Source organism: Tripterygium wilfordii, chromosome 14 (genome assembly GCF_013401445.1).
Source record: "Tripterygium wilfordii isolate XIE 37 chromosome 14, ASM1340144v1, whole genome shotgun sequence".
Classification (NCBI taxonomy): Eukaryota; Viridiplantae; Streptophyta; class Magnoliopsida; order Celastrales; family Celastraceae; genus Tripterygium; species Tripterygium wilfordii.
The window spans coordinates 10,394,808-10,412,751 of record NC_052245.1 but is presented as its reverse complement, the minus strand read 5'-3'; the positions used below and the strand labels follow the sequence as shown (position 1 = coordinate 10,412,751).

General features: G+C 40.6%; 3 protein-coding genes across 4 annotated transcripts; 2 read left to right on the top strand and 1 right to left on the bottom strand.

The window, feature by feature from the left end:
* Positions 1 to 2,974: 2,974 nt before the first annotated feature.
* On the bottom strand, positions 2,975 to 3,844 carry LOC120014227. Its single transcript, XM_038866144.1, has one exon. The coding sequence runs from the start codon at positions 3,842 to 3,844 to the stop codon at positions 2,975 to 2,977; it is 870 nt and encodes a 289-aa protein (XP_038722072.1).
* A 2,310-nt stretch (positions 3,845 to 6,154) lies between these two features.
* Positions 6,155 to 12,683, top strand: LOC120015763 (nuclear transport factor 2-like). 2 transcript variants are annotated; one of them, XM_038868312.1, is made up of 10 exons: positions 6,155 to 6,311; positions 6,408 to 6,496; positions 6,594 to 6,728; positions 8,831 to 9,137; positions 9,578 to 9,840; positions 9,947 to 10,133; positions 10,396 to 10,517; positions 10,664 to 10,729; positions 11,262 to 11,340; positions 12,157 to 12,683. In XM_038868312.1, the coding sequence occupies exons 2-10, from the start codon at positions 6,458 to 6,460 to the stop codon at positions 12,375 to 12,377; spliced, it is 1,419 nt and encodes a 472-aa protein (XP_038724240.1). In that variant the 5' UTR covers positions 6,155 to 6,311; positions 6,408 to 6,457; the 3' UTR covers positions 12,378 to 12,683. The 2 variants fall into 2 exon arrangements, with proteins under 2 accessions (XP_038724240.1, XP_038724241.1); XM_038868313.1 differs by lacking the exon at positions 6,155 to 6,311 and adding an exon at positions 6,318 to 6,339 and having other exon boundaries at positions 6,406 to 6,496.
* Positions 12,684 to 13,709: 1,026 nt separating this feature from the next.
* On the top strand, positions 13,710 to 14,465 carry LOC120014225. Its single transcript, XM_038866143.1, has one exon. The coding sequence runs from the start codon at positions 13,710 to 13,712 to the stop codon at positions 14,463 to 14,465; it is 756 nt and encodes a 251-aa protein (XP_038722071.1).
* Positions 14,466 to 17,944: the final 3,479 nt, after the last annotated feature.

The window sequence follows — 17,944 nt, the reverse complement described above, 5'->3', positions numbered from 1 at the left end:
AAAGTGATGTGGTTTTTGGCCCAAAGTAAAGAATGACGTTGTAGAAAAAGCCCACGATGGCACAACCCAGAGCCAGCCTCCCCACCATCTTAGCCCATTGGGCCGTGGCAGTTCCCAGCCCACCTTCCTGGAAAAGGCTGGACAATAGGTTGAAGGTTGGCAGCCATCAAAGTTGACTAATGACTAATGAACACATTCAAAGTTGGCAACCATCAAGGTTGAAGGTTGGCAGCCATCAAAGTTGACTAATGACATCCAATACTCCCCCTCAAGCTGGAGCAAGGATATTGATTGATCCAAGCTTGGAAAGTAACGAATGAAATTGAGCTGAAGAAAGAGCCTTAGTGAACATGTCCGCAAGTTGGTCTTGACTTCGAGTATATTTGGTAGAAATTAACTGAGACTGAACTTTTTCACGGACGTAATGACAATCGACTTCAATATGTTTGGTTCTCTCATGAAATACTGGATTGGAGGCAATATGCATGGCGGCTTGATTATCGCAGCAGAGAGTCATTGGTTGAGGATGAAGAAAACCAAGATCGACCAACAATGCCTTTAGCCAGATAAGTTCAGAAGCAGTGGAAGCCATTGCACGATATTCGGCTTCAGCGCTAGAACGAGCAACCACGAGCTGTTTTTTACTCTTCCACGAAACAAGATTGCCACCAACAAATATACAATAGCCAGTAGTGGATTTACGATCAAGAGAGTTGCCGGCCCAATCAGCGTCGGTGTAGCCGATTATTTGTGTATGACCATTGTTCTTCATAAGTAGACCACGACCAATAGACCCCTTCAAATATCTGAGAATTCGTTTAACAATTCCCATATGAACAATGGTTGGAGAGTGCATAAATTGACTCACAATACTGACTGCATGACTAATATCGGGTCGAGTAATGGTGAGGTAAATAAGCTTACCTACCAACCTTTGATAAATTTGAGGCGACCGAAGAGATTCACCATCTACAGCCAAGTTTAGTTTACTGTCCAACGGTGTATTTGCAGGCTTGCAATCGAGCATGTCAACTTCACACAACAAATCTAACACATACTTTCTTTGATTCAAAACAAGACCTTTGTGAGATGTAGCCATTTCGATTCCCAAAAAATATTTAAGGACCCCAAGATCTTTAATGGCAAACTTTTGATGAAGAACTTTTTTAATATTGGAGATGGCTGCAATATTATCACCAGTAATAATAAGGTCATCGACATAAATTAAAACTACTAATCGTACTATAATTGAGGGTTCCTTCAACTCCTTAATAGGCCTTTTAGGGGGTTGGGTTAAGGGCCCAATAAGTTTAACAGACGTCCTCTTCATGAACCGATTCTTTGATTTGCAGAGTTGACTGTACTTGTTGATGGGAAGAGTGTTCATATGAAAGGACATGACAAAAATTTCTGAAATGAAGAATTGGTTCTGGCCTTTGATTCGTGAAGGACATTGTTACGATGGGAAGAGTGTTCATATGAAAGGACATGACACAAATTTCTGAAATGAAGAATTGGTTCTTGCCTTTGATTCGTGAAGGACATTGGTACCCATTAATTTGGCGTACGGAGGATCAGATGTACAGAGACATCTCAATCCCAATTGGAGGCAACCCATATGTGTGTGCGCAGCGAGGACCTGCAGAGAGAGAGAGAGAGGTTGAATTCGTGCAAGCGTAGGGGAGACAGTTTCGCGCTTTGTTTTTCATTGGTTTGTATTTTGTAACGTCCTTTCATGGGCCGGGCCAGTGGAGACCTTCTCTCATTCTAATGGGCTTTTATAAGTGTGATTGCATATCTTTTAGGCTTTGGGAAGCTTTTATGTTTCAGATTAGGGATAGTTCTCAAAATAGGTCATGTACTTTGTAAAACTTGTCGATTGAGTCTCAATATTTTTTTCCCGGGTTGTTTGAGCTCCTGTATTTTGAACAATGGACTAAACAGGCATCTCATGCTAATTTCCATTATAACAGAGCTAAGTTGGCCGTTAAAAAACTGAGTTGGTTTTTTCTTTTTAATTTCTTTTTTGTTGATTAGGCGGACACGTTTGTTTTTATAAAGTAGATGATTTATTAACTTGCAGAGGTTCGCATACGAGAACTATTGTGTGCGTATAGACAAAAAGGTAAAAAATGATTGAAGGAAAAACAAGAAGGTAGAAGAATTGAGAATGGGAGATAGAGATGACAAAAAAAACCGATCCTAGCACTATCCACAGGGTATCCGGTCCGTTTAAAATCCGAAAACCGATCCTATTGGTTTTGGAAACGGTTTTGGTTTTTGTTTTCAAACCCGTCATGTTTTATGGTCGGGTTTGGTTTTTGGTGCCGGGTTTAGGGTATTCGAACCGTTTAATAAAAAAATTCATTATAGTAATAATATTATAAATCATCCATAAATATATACTACTAGGATATTAAATTATAACATGATAAAGCATATTAAAACGTATATATTTATAGAAGCATACTAATAAAACTATAAATTAGACTAATTTGAATTATAAAATCATAATTAATATAAATCATACTCAATATTAATTTATATTAATATAATCTTCAAATAAAAAAATAAAAAAATTAAAAGTTAAATGGTAAATGGGTACCCGATGATAAACGGTTATGGAACGGTTTCAGTTTTGGAAATTTAAATGGTTTTTTAAATGGTTTTGGAACGGTTTTGGTATAGAGTATATTAAATGGAAACAGTTTTGGTATTTTATAAATGGAAGGGTACCCGACCCGTTGCCATCCCTAATGGGAGATAGCCTGGTTGGTCTGGTTATTTGCCCAAGACCTTGAGGTCCAGGGTTCTATTCTCACCAGGGGGTTGGGATTTGGGTAGTTTTTCATCCGCTGTGGTGGCCTTCATGCCCCTCGGGCATGGCTTAGCGTGTGTGTGGTCTGTGGGCCTTTCAAAAAAAAAAAAAAAAAAAGAAGGTAGAATAATTTTTTTTTTGAGAAGAAAACTTCCATTAAGAAGAAAGAAAGAGACAATCAGTCTCAATTACATGACGGAGGAAGGCAGGCTTCTCTCCCAACCACTCATGAGAAACATAATTAGATAAAGCATACTTAGCTAGCGTGTCAGCAACATAATTTGCTGATCTTTTAACATGAGAGAAGCTGACATGAACGGAGGAATCAAGTAGATTTTTTGTAGAAGCAACACACAATCCATTCTCAGATAAGTCCACTTCATTTCTCTCCAGCGCCTTGATAACCAACAGAGAATCCCCTTCCAGCACTACATCATGATAGTTGAGGGACTTGGCAAAAACCAAAGCCTCCTTGGCTGCGATACTTTCTGCAAAAAGGGGGTTCAAAGGCCCCGGAACACAAATTGTTTTGGAAGCAATGTGAGTCCCTTCCGCATCACGGGCAATTACACCAATTCCCACCTTGGAGTCTCGAAGAGCTGCGTCGAAATTGATCTTAATCACTGAGGTTTGTGGAGGCCTCCATTTGATCGGGGGCTGACTAATGCGGCTGGACCCATGCAGATTAGGGGGCTGGGCTTCTTGGTAATCTGCTAGAAATGTTGTCATCATCCTCCCTACCTCCTCAGATTTAAACGATCTGTTATTATGAAGAATTTGGTTTCTCATACGCCAAATATGCCAAAGGCAAGTGAAAATTCTAGAGTACTGACCCTTTGAAAATTCCTCAACAATCTTACTCAACCAGTGTTCAATCGAACAGTTCCCAGACGTAGGGGATGGAAGGGAGACTCCCGCTTCCTTGAAGGCCCTCCGAACCCAACCACATTGAAATAACATATGCTTCATAGAATCTAAACTATTTCCGCATAGCAAACACCCAGGATGATAATTAGTGAATCCCATTCGAAAATTGGAAAAGGAAGAGATGAAATCATGACAAAATCTCCAAGCAAAAGCTTTAATTTTGGGGGGACATCCATAGTTCAGATGTGGTGCCACGGAATAGAACCAGATGGACTACTTGAGGCAGGGGCACCAGAAGAAAAACGAAGCCATTGTTCAAAAGTCTTGTAACCACTTTTAATCGAATAGCAGCCCTTGGCATCAAAATGCCATCTTCGAGCATCAGGGGCATTAACATTACCCAAAGGAATATTCAAAACAGCCTCAGCATCAATGGGTAGAAGAAGTTTCCTAACAGCACTTTCATTCCAGCACCTTCTTTGACCATCGATGAAATGACTAACCCTTAGATGCCCCCATTTAGGATTAATTGGAGTAACTAGATTAAACTTCCATGGTCTGGGAATCCATTTATCAAACCAAATTGATGCCGCCTGGCCATTTCCCACCCTCCAGATCAAACCCAAGTCCAAAATTTGACGCCCTGCACAGATACTACGCCAAGATAAAGAAGGATTATTTCCCACACACGCTCCCATGAAATCCCCATGAGGATAATACTTGGCTTTAAGGATTTTGGAACATAGAGAATTTCCATTTTGAATTAGCCTCCACCCTTGCTTTGCTAGGATAGCTAGATTGAAAGATTCAAGACTCCTGAAACCCATCCCTCCTGAAGCTTTCGGTATGCACATTGACTTCCATTTCGTCCAGCAAATCCCCTTCTCACCTTTGTGTTTCCACCAAAATTTGTTCAAAGCTACTATAATGTCTTCCAGAAAGGACTTTGGAAGTTGGAACACACTTATCGCATAGGTGGGTATAGATTGGATGACTGCCTTAATCAAGATCTCCTTCCCAGATTGAGAAAGAAATTTCTCTTTCCAGCCGGTGATGCGGTTCATTATTCTCTCCTTGATATGATTAAAGGCTCTTTTCTTCTCTTTGCCGATCATCGCAGGCAAACCAAGGTACCACTCTGGGCTGATCATATGGCGGACTCCTAACAAAGATAAAACCCGGTTCCTTTCTGCATCTCTTGTATTGGAGCTAAAATAGACCCCAGATTTATCAAAATTAATCTTCTGTCCCGATGCTCTCTCATAAGTTTGAAGCAACTGTTGAACTGCAGAACATTCCATTTAGTTGGCTTTGCAAAACAAAAGACTATCATCAGCGAAAAATAGATGTGTGATCCGTGGCCCACTCCTACTAGCTGCTGCTCCGCTAATGAAAATTTTCTTTTCCGCATCAGAAAGTAGAGCTGATAGACCTTCTGCACAAATCAAAAATAGAAAAGGGGATAGAGGGTCTCCTTGACGGAGCCCTCGTTCGGGTCTAAACGAGCCATAAGCATTGCCATTGATCAAAACAGAGAATTGAACTGAAGTGATGCATCGCATGATAATGGAAACCCAAGAGAGATGAAAGCCAATCTTTACCAGCATTGCTTCAACAAAATTCCATTCGACTCTATCGTAAGCCTTGCTCATATCCAGTTTTAATGCACAAAGCCCATTGGTACCGGACCTCCTATTTTTCAGGGAATGAAGGAGTTCATAAGCCACCAGGATGTTGTCAGAGATAAGCCTATTGGGAACAAAGGCACTTTGTGTCTCTGAGATAATGTGAGGAAGTATACTTTGCATTCGGTTCGTGAGGGCCTTTGCTACGATCTTGTAGATGACATTGCAGAAGAATTAATGCTATAGATTTTGATGATGTGTTGGCTAGGTTATGCATGAAGCAGATACAATATAACCATTCAAATACCAAAAAGGTCACATCTACAGATTTATGCATTTATATATAGTGGGTAATCTTGTTGGTAAAAATTCACAAATAAAAATGTATTAAGCTTATCAAAAAGATTAAAAAAAATATATATCAATCTTGTAATAAAAATTCCCAAGAAATTTCAAAATTTGATTTATAAAATTATATAGTATAAAGTTTTGTATTCCCCTAATACCATAAAGTTGTTAAAGACTAAAAAATCTCATATCATTTGTTAGTCAAGTGACTGTGATTTACACAATGAAGTTCAACCTCTTAGACATTTGAAAACTATTTTAACCAATAAAATCGTATCGGCCTCGACATAAAATGAAAAATAATTAAGTGAATTGAATTTGATGAAACATTCTCACCTACTTTATCTTCAAATTATAATAAAGTATCATAAACACTTGATTAGTTATTTTTTTCTAAAAGTATTATTAAATCGAGTCTCAAATATATATATATATGTTTAACTTAATCGATTGTGAATCAGACCAAAAGCAATTGATTAGTTGATTGCCTGATTGGAGACTGGTGACGGCTAATACCTAAAAAGAGCGGCAAGGGATAGAACAACACCACCAACTCGTGCGCACACACAAAACACAACAAAGCAATAACAAATCTAAAATCAGCAACTCAAAAACAAGTGGAGAGTATCTCCTATCAAATCTATCCCTCAAAGGTCTCTTCCTATCAAATCTATCCCTCAAGGTCTCTTTATCTGTATGTCTTTTTGTTGCGGTTTATATAGGACTGATTATTTTTTGTGGTGTTGCAGATCTTGAGGGGCATTGTGGATCTAGGGTTTTTTTTTGAGGGTTTTTGAAAATGGCCACTCCGTTTTCGATTCCGGTCACTGCTGCTCAGGTTCTTCACTGTTTTTTTGCTCTCTCCGATTCTCTATTTTGTTTTTTGTTTTTTAATTTTTGATATTTCTGTGTTAATCCTATATTGGTGTCGTCAGGTGGGGACGTACTTTGTAGGTCAGTACTATCAGGTACTTCAGTCGCAGCCGGACTTTGTGCACCAATTTTTCAGTGACGCCAGCACAATGCTTCGGATTGATGGAACCACCAGAGAAACTGCCACCGGAATGCTGGTACCTCTCTACTTCTCTTGCTTGCACCTCTGTTTTCGATTTCTTTCCCAAGTGAAACGCTTGAGTTGGTCTTCGGTTATGTATGTGGTAGGAAATTGCAGTGTGAACGGGCTCGAGTTTGGTAACCAAATGTATAATGTTCCATAGATAATGCAATTGGCCCATTTAAAAGTTTTGGTTATGTGTTATTTTAGTCTTGAAGTTTAGTGGTCAATTATTACTCATTTTGAAAGGACTGTTGGTTCCAACTAATCAAAGGTGTATTGGTTTTTTTCCTTTCTAAGTTTTTGAGTGTGTGCTCCTTTTAGTATATTGGTTGATTTCACTTGGTCATCGTATCGGTGACTGAAATTCTGAAATTGTAAAAAACATGGAGATTAGATGAGAAAAATTATTCGGATGAGCATTTTGTGGAGGTATCGCAGGAGACTCAGTATTTCTGAAGAGTATGAAAATAGAAAAGATTGTGCAGATTGATTAAATCTTATGTTAGCATAATGGGTCAAAGTTACAATTAATTGTCACTCTGTTTGTTGTTTGGGTTATCAAGGGTGTAACATCCTATTGAACCTTGAAAACCCTTGTGTCAAATACACATAACTGCCTCGCCTATCCCTGCTTAAATTATGAGAGCTATAAAATTGATCCAGATTTAAATCACATGTGGCTATGACAATTACTTAGCGATGAGGATGCAATTTGCAGACCTTATCGTAGGTTGATGTTTCAAAATGATGGAGAGATGAAGATGATGCATTTCATGGCATTATACTTGGTTGATATAGTTACTGTTTCCCTCCTGCAGAATTCCCTATGGGAGAAAATAATTCATTAGCACCCCCTTGGTGCCCTATAAACACATTTCTTCTTTGTTCTTAAAAAATATATGTATTTTTTTTTCGAAACAGGAGTATCATATGTATTTATTCAAATTATAGTCCTTATCATTGAATTGCAGATTACTGCTATGGGTATCACATTCTTGTAGAATATAGTGCTTATTTTAAAAAATAAAAAAATAATTATTTTAAATCCTCCCTGATCTTTCTGCCCCCTAACTCTCTGTTCCACCCTACTAGAGTTATTCTATTTCACTGAAAGAGGAATGTTTGTACATATGAACAATGCAAACTAGCTTTAAAGAGCATACACCCAAGTTGATGTGCTCTATTTCATGAATACTTTAACACTTTTTGATTAGTATTGTTGAAACTTCTTTTGATGCAATAAAATGGGTCTTTTCGTGGAAGGTTTTTTTGGTAAGTATCTTTCCGGGGAAGTTGCTATTTTATATACTTGATTACTAATTATGGTTGTACACTCTTAGTAATATTGACCATAATAATCATTGGTGTCAGTCTTTGGGAGGGTTGGCTAGTCAGAATTAATTTTGTAGATATTTTGAAATAAACAAGGGCAAAACTTGGCCTACTGGATAAAGTTGCTTGCTTCAACACAACCTATGTGTCACGGCTTCAAATCTTTGAAGCGAGCTCTCCACAATGTCGGGGTAATGGTTTGCACGTTTACCCTTCTCCTACTCTGCCTCTACTGCTGGAGCTTGTGCAACTGGAGTCTAGCTTCTTAAACAAATTTCAACATACATTTTTTTTATATGCTCATTCGTATGTATAGGTGTTTTTGATTGGTCCCCTTTTATGAATGCTGCAATTATTTTGAGAAGTGATGTTGTATTTGTTAGATTTATGTGTTCTACAATCTTATTGGAAAAAGGCTTGTTAACGGTTTGAAAACTAGTACTTAAACATTTGGTCATAAGCAAAATCTTTTGAGTCTTGGGTGGCTATAGTTGTTTAAAGGTTGCTACAAAATGATGGTGTCTTGTTTATAAAATAAATAAATAAAATGAGTGTGTCTTTGTCCACTCACTATTTACATTCTCATTGTTAGCATGTAATTCGTAGGTGTACTATTGTCCATATTTGTTGATGCTATTTGTCTTAAAATTGAAGGTACCCATTCTGCTTTTGTAAATGCCTCCTTGGCACAGCCTTTTCTGGTTCACTTTTTTTTTTCCCCCCCTTTGTGAATGATTAGAGCTATTGGATTATATTTTTTCTTATTATCTCGGACTGTTACAGCAAATCCATGCGCTCATTATGTCACTCAATTATATGGGTATTGAAATCAAGACAGCGCATTCCCTGGAATCTTGGAATAGAGGTGTTCTTGTGATGGTTTCTGGTTCTGTGCAAGTAAAGAATTTAAGTGGCAAGAGGACATTTATGCAGACATTTTTCCTTGCTCCTCAGGAGAAAGGTTATTTTGTCCTTAATGACATTTTTCACTTCGTTGATGAGGAACCAATTCACCATCATCCTGCCATTTTATTAGCCCAGAGCAACCTGGATGCGAAGTTTAACACTTCTTCTACACTTGCAGAGCCAGGTATCCTAACGTAACCAGAGTGGGTTTAATAACTATATTTATGTGTTTCAACAAAGATGTGAAGGCTTTTATGAATATAGGTTGCCAATTTAATTTTATAAAGCTGCGTAATTATATATCTGTGTTTAACTGCGAGAATGTTGATCATAGAAGACGACAAGTGTTGTGTAGGTAGACTATATTAGTCCAGATTGAACTAATTGGTGACGACAAAATAATTGGTGAGGATTGAACTCAATGGTGCAGTTTGCTGCAAAACCCCCTTCCCCTCACCCTTAAAACAACCCAAAAATTAAAAAATGTCACCCATCAAAAAATGCATTGATAAATGTCGTCAGCTGACCTTTTGATTTTATTTTCTTTTTGATGATTAGATGTTAGTGCATACCAAAAGATAAAAGAATTAACTCTTTTTTGGTTTGTAAATGATGGTTTTGCAGTTTCCAATTATTTGCTGGGTGGAGAAATCCAAGCTAGGGATTTTGTGGCCCCTGCTGATCTCAAAGAAAATGGTCCTATTGATAATTATAGTTTCATGAAGCAAGAGCTGCAACAAGTACCTGAACCTGAGAATGTTCTTGTAGACAATGCTGCAGAAGAGAATGGTACACTTCAAAATTCATTATATGTTGCGCAAGATCAATTTCCCGCTTCTGTCGAGGAACCTGTTGGGGAGCCCCAAAAGCAGACTTATGCTTCTATTGTATGCACTATACTGAGTAACTGCGTTCTACATACTGGCTTTAATTTTTTATCATAGAGTAATATTTGTGGTACTGACTATTTTTCTGTTAAATCTTAATTTGAAGTTACGGGTAGCTAAAGCGCAATCTGCACCATCAGTTTCTTCTCAGCCTACCATTAGCAAAAATGCACCGCCTGCATCAGAATCAAACCATGCTTCGCAGGACCCTCAGCAAGCAATTGCATCATCAAATGCATTTGAATGGTCTGGAGGAGACATGGTCAAAGAGTTTTCCGCCATTGAAGATGAAGGTTTGCAATTATTTTCCGTTATTGTGCTTTGTACACTAATGATATCAACTGATACTTCTAACCAGTACAAATCAAAGGTGGTTTTTGTTTTCAATTTTGAATATTTCTGAAATAAGCGCAAGTGTTTGTTTTTTAAAAAGTAAAAGTTTTCCTTGTATTTTTTTGTTTCCACTACTTAAGTGGCAAAATTTTGAGTTTTCATGAATACTTTTGCACCGTGTATTCTGATATATGGTTTGTTAATTACTTGAGCACGCTTCAGATGAAGTCAAATCCGTTTATGTGAGAAGCTTGCTACCTACTACATCAGAAGCTGAAATCGAGGAAGAATTCAGGAAATTTGGTGAGATCAAGCCTGATGGTGTGGTGATCCGAAGTCGCAAGGTTTGTTTCCGTGGGTTATCTTGAGAAATATTTTTGCTTTTCTTCACAGCCGCTTTGAAATGCCCTCGCAGTGTTGATGGCTAGTGGACTGAGTTAACCTTTTCATTGCATATCTTCTTTAGAGCTAAACCCTTCTTTTTCTGCAGGATGTTGGTGTATGCTATGCATTTGTCGAATTTGAAGATATCTCAGGTGTTCATAATGCAGTCAGGGTATGATATACTCTACAAACACAAAGGCCTCATTTATGTTATATACTACCTTTTGTCTTAATTATGGTTTATGAGTTCTAGGATTTTAGTTAAACAATCCTAAACACTAAAGACCTTAAAATGTCTTTTATAAGCAGAAGACCTTAAATTCTAGCTTTAAAATGGGCTTATATTGGACTCCAATTTCATACTACCTCTATGGCTCTATCAGGCTCTGGTTTTTCGTGAGGCTCGTAATTATTTTTAGGTAATTAAGGATTACCAAGATGTTTGGACCTCGGAAATCTTAAAATCCTAAGAAATGATGGGAGGGACGACATTCCCGATTTTGCAAGGAAGTCGTTTCCATACATGGAAAAGCTGCTGTCGTTTGCCATTTCAATAGTTTGTATCAAGTAACTATATAGGGGTTGACCTATCAATTTTGATATATTTAATTTCTTTGTTGATTTAGTTTAACAAGGGCCTTATTAATTAAGACTTTGGGCAACCTTCTGACTGGGGTTGTGTGCTACTTGTGTTCTATCTATAGGCGGGCACTGCACAGCTTGCTGGACGACCAGTATACATTGAAGAGCGGAGACCAAACAGCATCCCCTACCGAGTAGGAAGTATGTTTCTAAATTCCCGCCAAAATTGTTAGTGTCCTGTGTGCATGGAAAAAGGTCTAAATTTACTGAAGTTTACGAGTGCATTGAAAGTAAATTGCAATTTAATTGACATTTTAACCAGATATGTGACCTTGACTAGTGAGAGTGGATTCTCGAGTGAGCTTGACCTGATGGTGGGGTGGGCAGCCTTCCCACTCTTGGCTTGTTTAAAGTTATTGAATTCAGTTTGATACTTTGGATATAAATGGTCCGTGATTTGAGCTGGTCCATGAGTCAAGTTCTCTACTTTGAGGAAAATAAAATAAGCTCATGATGTTCTCACACTGGAAGAGTCTGGTTGGACAAAATAATTCTCTATTTGTCTCAAAGTATACTTGGCATTCATGACAAATTTCTTCACGGAGATGGTAGTGCTTATTATGCTTTGAAATTTCTTTTGAAAACAAAAAAATTTTATTAGGCCCCAAGGTCGCCACCAGGAGGCAGATAAACTAATATTGGCGATACTGATGATGTTACTACATGAATCATGAAGCCATATTTTTAACGTACTTGGCCAATTGAGCACTACTTGATTGGCAGTAGAAATATTTGGGCTTGCTTCTTTTCATAGCATACTTAGGGATCTAGGTTCAACCCTCAGAACAGCTCTTAGCAATGTCGGCTTAGGGCACCTGCCCTGGCAGGATCCCTGCCATGGTGGTACTTGTTTGCCTTTCCATTTCTTTTGTCCGTAGCATAGTTAAAGGGCTATCTACTTTTTCTATGACAATTAGAATCTTCTACTGTAATTTTGTTGTGACATATTCTAAACAGGAGGGAGGGGTAGAGGAAGGGGCAGCTACCAAACAGATGCTCCTAGGGGGCATTTTGGCGCTCGAAGTTTAGGTAGGGGAAGTGGTTATGATGGAAGTGAACGAGATTACAGCAGAACGAGAGGAAATGGCTATCATAGACCAGATCCTCGCCAAGACCGAGGCTTGTCGGCTCAACAAGTATCGAGAAGTGTGCAATATCAATCAGATTATGCAGCTTAGATTTTTCTAATGTTGGGGAAATCCAAGTTTTGGTTCTTAGCCAGTTGCAACTCAGATCACTCATCTTCATTAGTTTCAAGAACTACATAATGATATTTCAGGAACCCGAGTTTTATTGAGATGTGTTGGGAATATAGGTCACGTAGTTTGACACTTATTTCATCTAGTGAACCAAGTTAATGTTATAGTTAATCCGTATTCAATTTTGAGCTCATTTGTTCTGATTAAGATTTTTCAATGTATCTCTTTGACGAAGGTTCTTCAGTTTGATACATTTATTAATTCATTTTTTAAACTTTCTACTGATGTTTAGTTTCGGGCATCTTAGTTACCCGTTTGCCAAAGTACCCTAGATGAACATTTTGAATGAACACTCATTTGGAAGCAGCCTCTGCCGAAACCCTAGTTTCCCATTTTCTTTTAAGAGGCTAAATGATACAGCAGGTGGTCATCATTCTCGTTGCACTCAGAAAATTTTGATTTCACGAGTATCTGTCTTCATACTTGTATTCTCTGTTGGTCGCGGCACCTCACAGAGAATGGTATACTGAAGTTGATCATGGTTTCTGCCGTCTTCCTCATCACACCAAACACATGCTTTAGTACTTGCGAGCTTTGGTATTTGGTAAGGTATGAAATCTGAATCTTATAGTATGGTGTCACTCCATGCTGTCTTTTATTCAATTGACACTTTGAAATGGAGATCTCACTTCATAGTTGATAGTGTTCGGTCTCCACAAGAGTCAATATGGTAATTGAAGGCCACAAACAGATATAAAAATGATCCCGAAATAGTCTCAACTGATGTTTCAAATATAGTTTCAGTCCCCATAAACAAAAAAAAATGTCCACAAAACAGAGTATTAGTGTATTAACCCCATTCAAATGCAAGCCCACAAATCCAAACTTCTCTCCTCATTTCCCTCCATTCCAATTCCAATTCCTGCAATACCATCCCTCGTCGTCCTGGACTTGGACGGCGGGTGGTTTCTTCCTTTGCCAGTTTGCTGGAATGGTGACAATGACATATCCTGCTCCCTTTCAACTCTTGGAGCTCAATATCATCTCCGCCCAAGACCTTGCTCCTCTCTCCGGCGATATGAAGACCTATGCAGTCGCTTGGGTCCACCCTGACCGGAAGCTCTCTACCAGGGTTGATACCGGCGGGCGCAAAAATCCCACCTGGAATGACAAGTTTGTCTTTCGTGTGGACGACGAATTTCTCTACTCTGACACCTCTGCGGTCATGTAATCTACGCTCTCCATTGGTTGCGTGACGTTCATGTGGGGACTGTTCGTGTCCTTGTCGGGAACCTAATTCCTCCTCCAACAATGCCGATCCACCGCCTCCACCACCACCCGCAAGTGGGTATGCGATTCGTGGCGTTACAGGTGCGCCGCCCCTCAGGACGGCCGCAGGGGATTCTTAACATTGGTCTGGCTCTCCTCGATAGTTCAAGGCAGAGCATGCCTTTGAACAGCCAATTGGACGCGTCGGCAGTCAATTACCGTCATTTGATGGGCCAGGATGATCCACACCATTTGCATCAACACGGGACTCAAAACAATACTAGTCAAACCAGTAACAATCAGAATAATGCGCATCAGAATCTGCTGTGGTCGTTGATTTCTAAACCAGAACTCAGGCGGATCAAAAGTGATACCAGTTCCATGATGGCTTCCTCGCTCATCGTTACAACACCAGCAAAAACGATTGCGAACAAGGGGAAAGCGAGTTCCATGGTTAGCGGATTGAAACCCGAGTTGGATAAGAAACAGAGGAAAAACAAGAAGGGGAATTCGAAATCAAGCTCCGTGATCAATGCCACTGATGGAGGTAAAAAGGACAAAATGGGTAAGCCCGATTTAGTTGTCAAAGCCTTAGAACCAGGTCCGAACGTTAACGGTTTGAATCCAACGCACCCAATTCAAAAAGTTTCAAGTGGAAAACCCATTCCAAAGTGTTACACAACCCAGTGTACACAGCACTATAACACAATAATCACCAAGTCAGCAGTAGCTATGAAACGGAAATGGGATATATATAGATATATGGCTTCAATATTCACTGGATACAGCAGATTATAAGAGACAAGACAACGCCTGTTTGAGAGAGGCGGCTCTCCAATCTAACCCAGATAACAACAAAACATTACTCAACAACCCAACCCTAGCTTACAATAGTAATATATATCTAACCCCAAAAGCAAGCCTCAGCCTTCAGATCTTTCTTCACATCCACGGCTGTAATAAAACCACAAAACGACGTCTCCTAACAACGGTCGTGACAATACCTTCCCCATCAACAGACCTTGCCCACAAGGTCCGGGAACTGCTCTGCCAAACGAGGATAAGGGACCCAGGTGGCCTCGGACGCATCCTGTCCCTGCCACTTTATCAACAACTCAGCAGCAGGAGAGGTACCGGAACGTACAAGGCGTCGATCCAAGACCATTTCTGGAACAGGCAGGGGTTGGCCCTCCACATTGGTAGGTGGAAGAGTGGCTGAAAGGACAGAGGTACTGCCCAAATGCTTCTTCAACTGGGAGACATGGAAAACAGGATGGACAAGAGATGTAGGAGGAAGGTCAAGCTTGTAAGCAACTGTGCCAACCTTCTGCAATATTGTGAAGGGCCCATAATACCGTGGAGCCAATTTCAGATTCTGGCGTTGGGCTACAGTCATTTGTCTGTATGGTTGCAATTTTAAGTACACCATATCGCCTACTTCAAAGGTAATAGGGGTTCGCTTGGCATCCGCAAATCGTTTCATAGAATTTTGGCTCTTAGCAAGGTTGGCTTTCAAAGTGGCTAGTATATCCTCTCGGGATCGGAGATAGGAGTCAACTGCCGCCACCGCAGTAGTACCGGGCACATAGTCACACAACCGAGGGGGAGGGCGCCCATATACAGCCTCAAAGGGGGTAATTTTAGAGCTGGAATGGACTGTAGTATTGTAACAATATTCAGCTAGAGGCAGCCACTGGAGCCATTTTTTTGGCTGGGTTCCCGCGAAGCACCGCAAATACTGTTCCAGGGCCTTATTCACTGCCTCAGTTTGGCCATCGCTCTGCGGATGATAACTGGTAGTAAAGTTCAGCCGAGTCCCTTGTAAATCAAAGAATTTAGTCCAAAAAGTGCTAGTGAAAACTGTGTCACGGTCAGTTACCATGGACTCCGGGACACCATGGAGCCGAAAAATATTGTCCAAGAACACTTGCGCTACTGAAGCCGCTGTATAGGGGTGAGAGAGAGCCAAAAAATGAGCATACTTAGAAAGTCGGTCAACGACTACCAACAAAACTGACTTGCCCGAGGAAAGGGGAAGTCCCTCCACAAAATCCAGACTAATGTCGGCCCATATTTTCGTAGGGATAGGAAGGGGTTGGAGTAACCCATAAGGTTGAGTGTTGAGGTATTTAGTAGTTTGGCAAACGGCACAATGTTTAACAAAAGTTTTGATGTCAGCTTTCATTCCTGGCCAAAAGAAATCTTTCTGGGATCGTTGGAGAGTCTTGTCGTAGCCCGAATGACCTGCCAAAGGAGAGCTATGAACGTGGTCAAGAACCTTCTCCCGTACCCCCCCATGGTTGCCAACCACCAATCTGTTCTTGTAAATTAGAGCACCGCTACGCAAACTGAACCTGGGACAGGCAGTAGAGTCGGCCGTGAGCTGTGCGATCAATTGTTGGGCCCAAACATCACCTTCATAAGAGAACCTGATCTCACTCAAAAGCTGCAGCGTAGGAACTGTGATAGCACACAACACCGGCCTAGTTTGAACAACATCCTCATGTTGGCGGGATAAAGCATCAGCCACTTGGTTATCAATGCCCTGCTTATACTCAACAGAAAAATCAAAGCCAAAGAGCTTACTAAGCCACTTCTGCTGAGCCGGGGTACCAATTTGTTGTTCCAAGAGAAATTTCAAGCTGTAATGGTCCGTCTTGACATTGAATTGGTGACCCAACAAATATGCCCGCCAACGTTTGACAGCCGAAACCAAGGCCAACAATTCCCGTTCATAAGTAGACAGATTCAAAGCTCGGTTCTTGAGTGTAGCACTGAAATAAGCGATGGGTCGTCCTTGCTGAAGGAGTACGGCGCCAATGCCGCTGCCCGAGGCATCGCATTCAATCACAAAGGGCTGATTAAAGTCAGGTAAGGCAAGTACGGGTGGTGCTGTCACAGCCTCCCGCAAGGCATTAAACGCGGCAGTAGCTGTTTCCGTCCAAACAAAGGCATTTTTTTTCAAAAGCTGATAGAGGGGGGCAGCAATCGAGCCATAGCCTTGTATGAACTTACGATAATAACCGGTGAGGCCTAAGAACCCACGCAACCCCTTGACTGATTTGGGAATTGGCCAATCTCGCATCGCCTGAGTTTTGGCCGGGTCTGTCCGCACCCCATTGCTGTCAATAATGTGCCCAAGATAGCTGACTTCAGTAACACCAAAATTGCACTTTGAAGCTTTGACAAATAACTGATGTTGCAGGAGGAGGTCCAAGACGAGAGACAAGTGCGCCAGATGCTCACCCCGGGACCTACTGTAAACCAAGATATCGTCAAAAAAAACCAACACAAACCGCCGAAGGTAAGGTTTAAATACCTCGTTCATAAGACTTTGAAAAGTGGAGGGAGCATTAGTCAAGCCAAACGGCATGACAAGAAACTCGTAGTGGCCTTCGTGCGTCCGAAAGGCAGTCTTGGGGATATCCTCCTCCACCACCCGGATTTGATAATACCCGGAACGCAAATCGAATTTAGAAAAAATGACCGCTCCATTCAGCTCATCCAAAAGCTCATCAATAAGGGGCATGGGAAAACGATCCTTGATTGTTGCCTTATTTAAAGCTCTATAATCCACGCACATGCGCCACGTGCCATCTGTCTTGCGCACCAGCAAAACGGGAGAAGAAAAAGGGCTCACACTATTGCGGATAACTCCAGTGCGGAGCAGCTTCTGAATAAGTTTTTCGATCTCCGTCTTCTGGAAATGGGGGTAGCGATAAGGGCGCACATTAATAGGAGAAGTGCCTTCCTGCAATAATATTCTGTGATCATGAGCCCTAGAGGGAGGGAGTCCGGTCGGTTCAGAGAAAATAGCCCTGTAATTTGCCAAAAGTTGTTCAATCCTCTCATCCCTGGAAAGAGTTGTAGAACACTGCTGAACCCCTACTAATTGAAGTAAAACACCGTGTCGTTCCAGATCATGAAATGTGTCAGGACCCATGGGTGAAATAATTTCGGACGAAGAAGGTTGGATTCCCACTAATTTGCAGTGCTTCTCTTGATACACAAATTCCATGGTGAGATTACGAAAATTCCACTGGACCACCTCAAAAATTCTCAGCCATTGTATTCCCAAAACCATGTCACACCCTCCTAATGGCAAAATCAAGAAATCAGCCACAAACTCCTGTCTTTGCAAACTGAAAATCACATTATCATGTCTCCCCTGGCTATGCACTACCTCACCATTTGCAATATTAATGGCGAGAGGTTCACTCTGTTGGCACACCAACTGAGTTCTTTGAGAAATGGCAGGATCTACGAAATTATGAGTC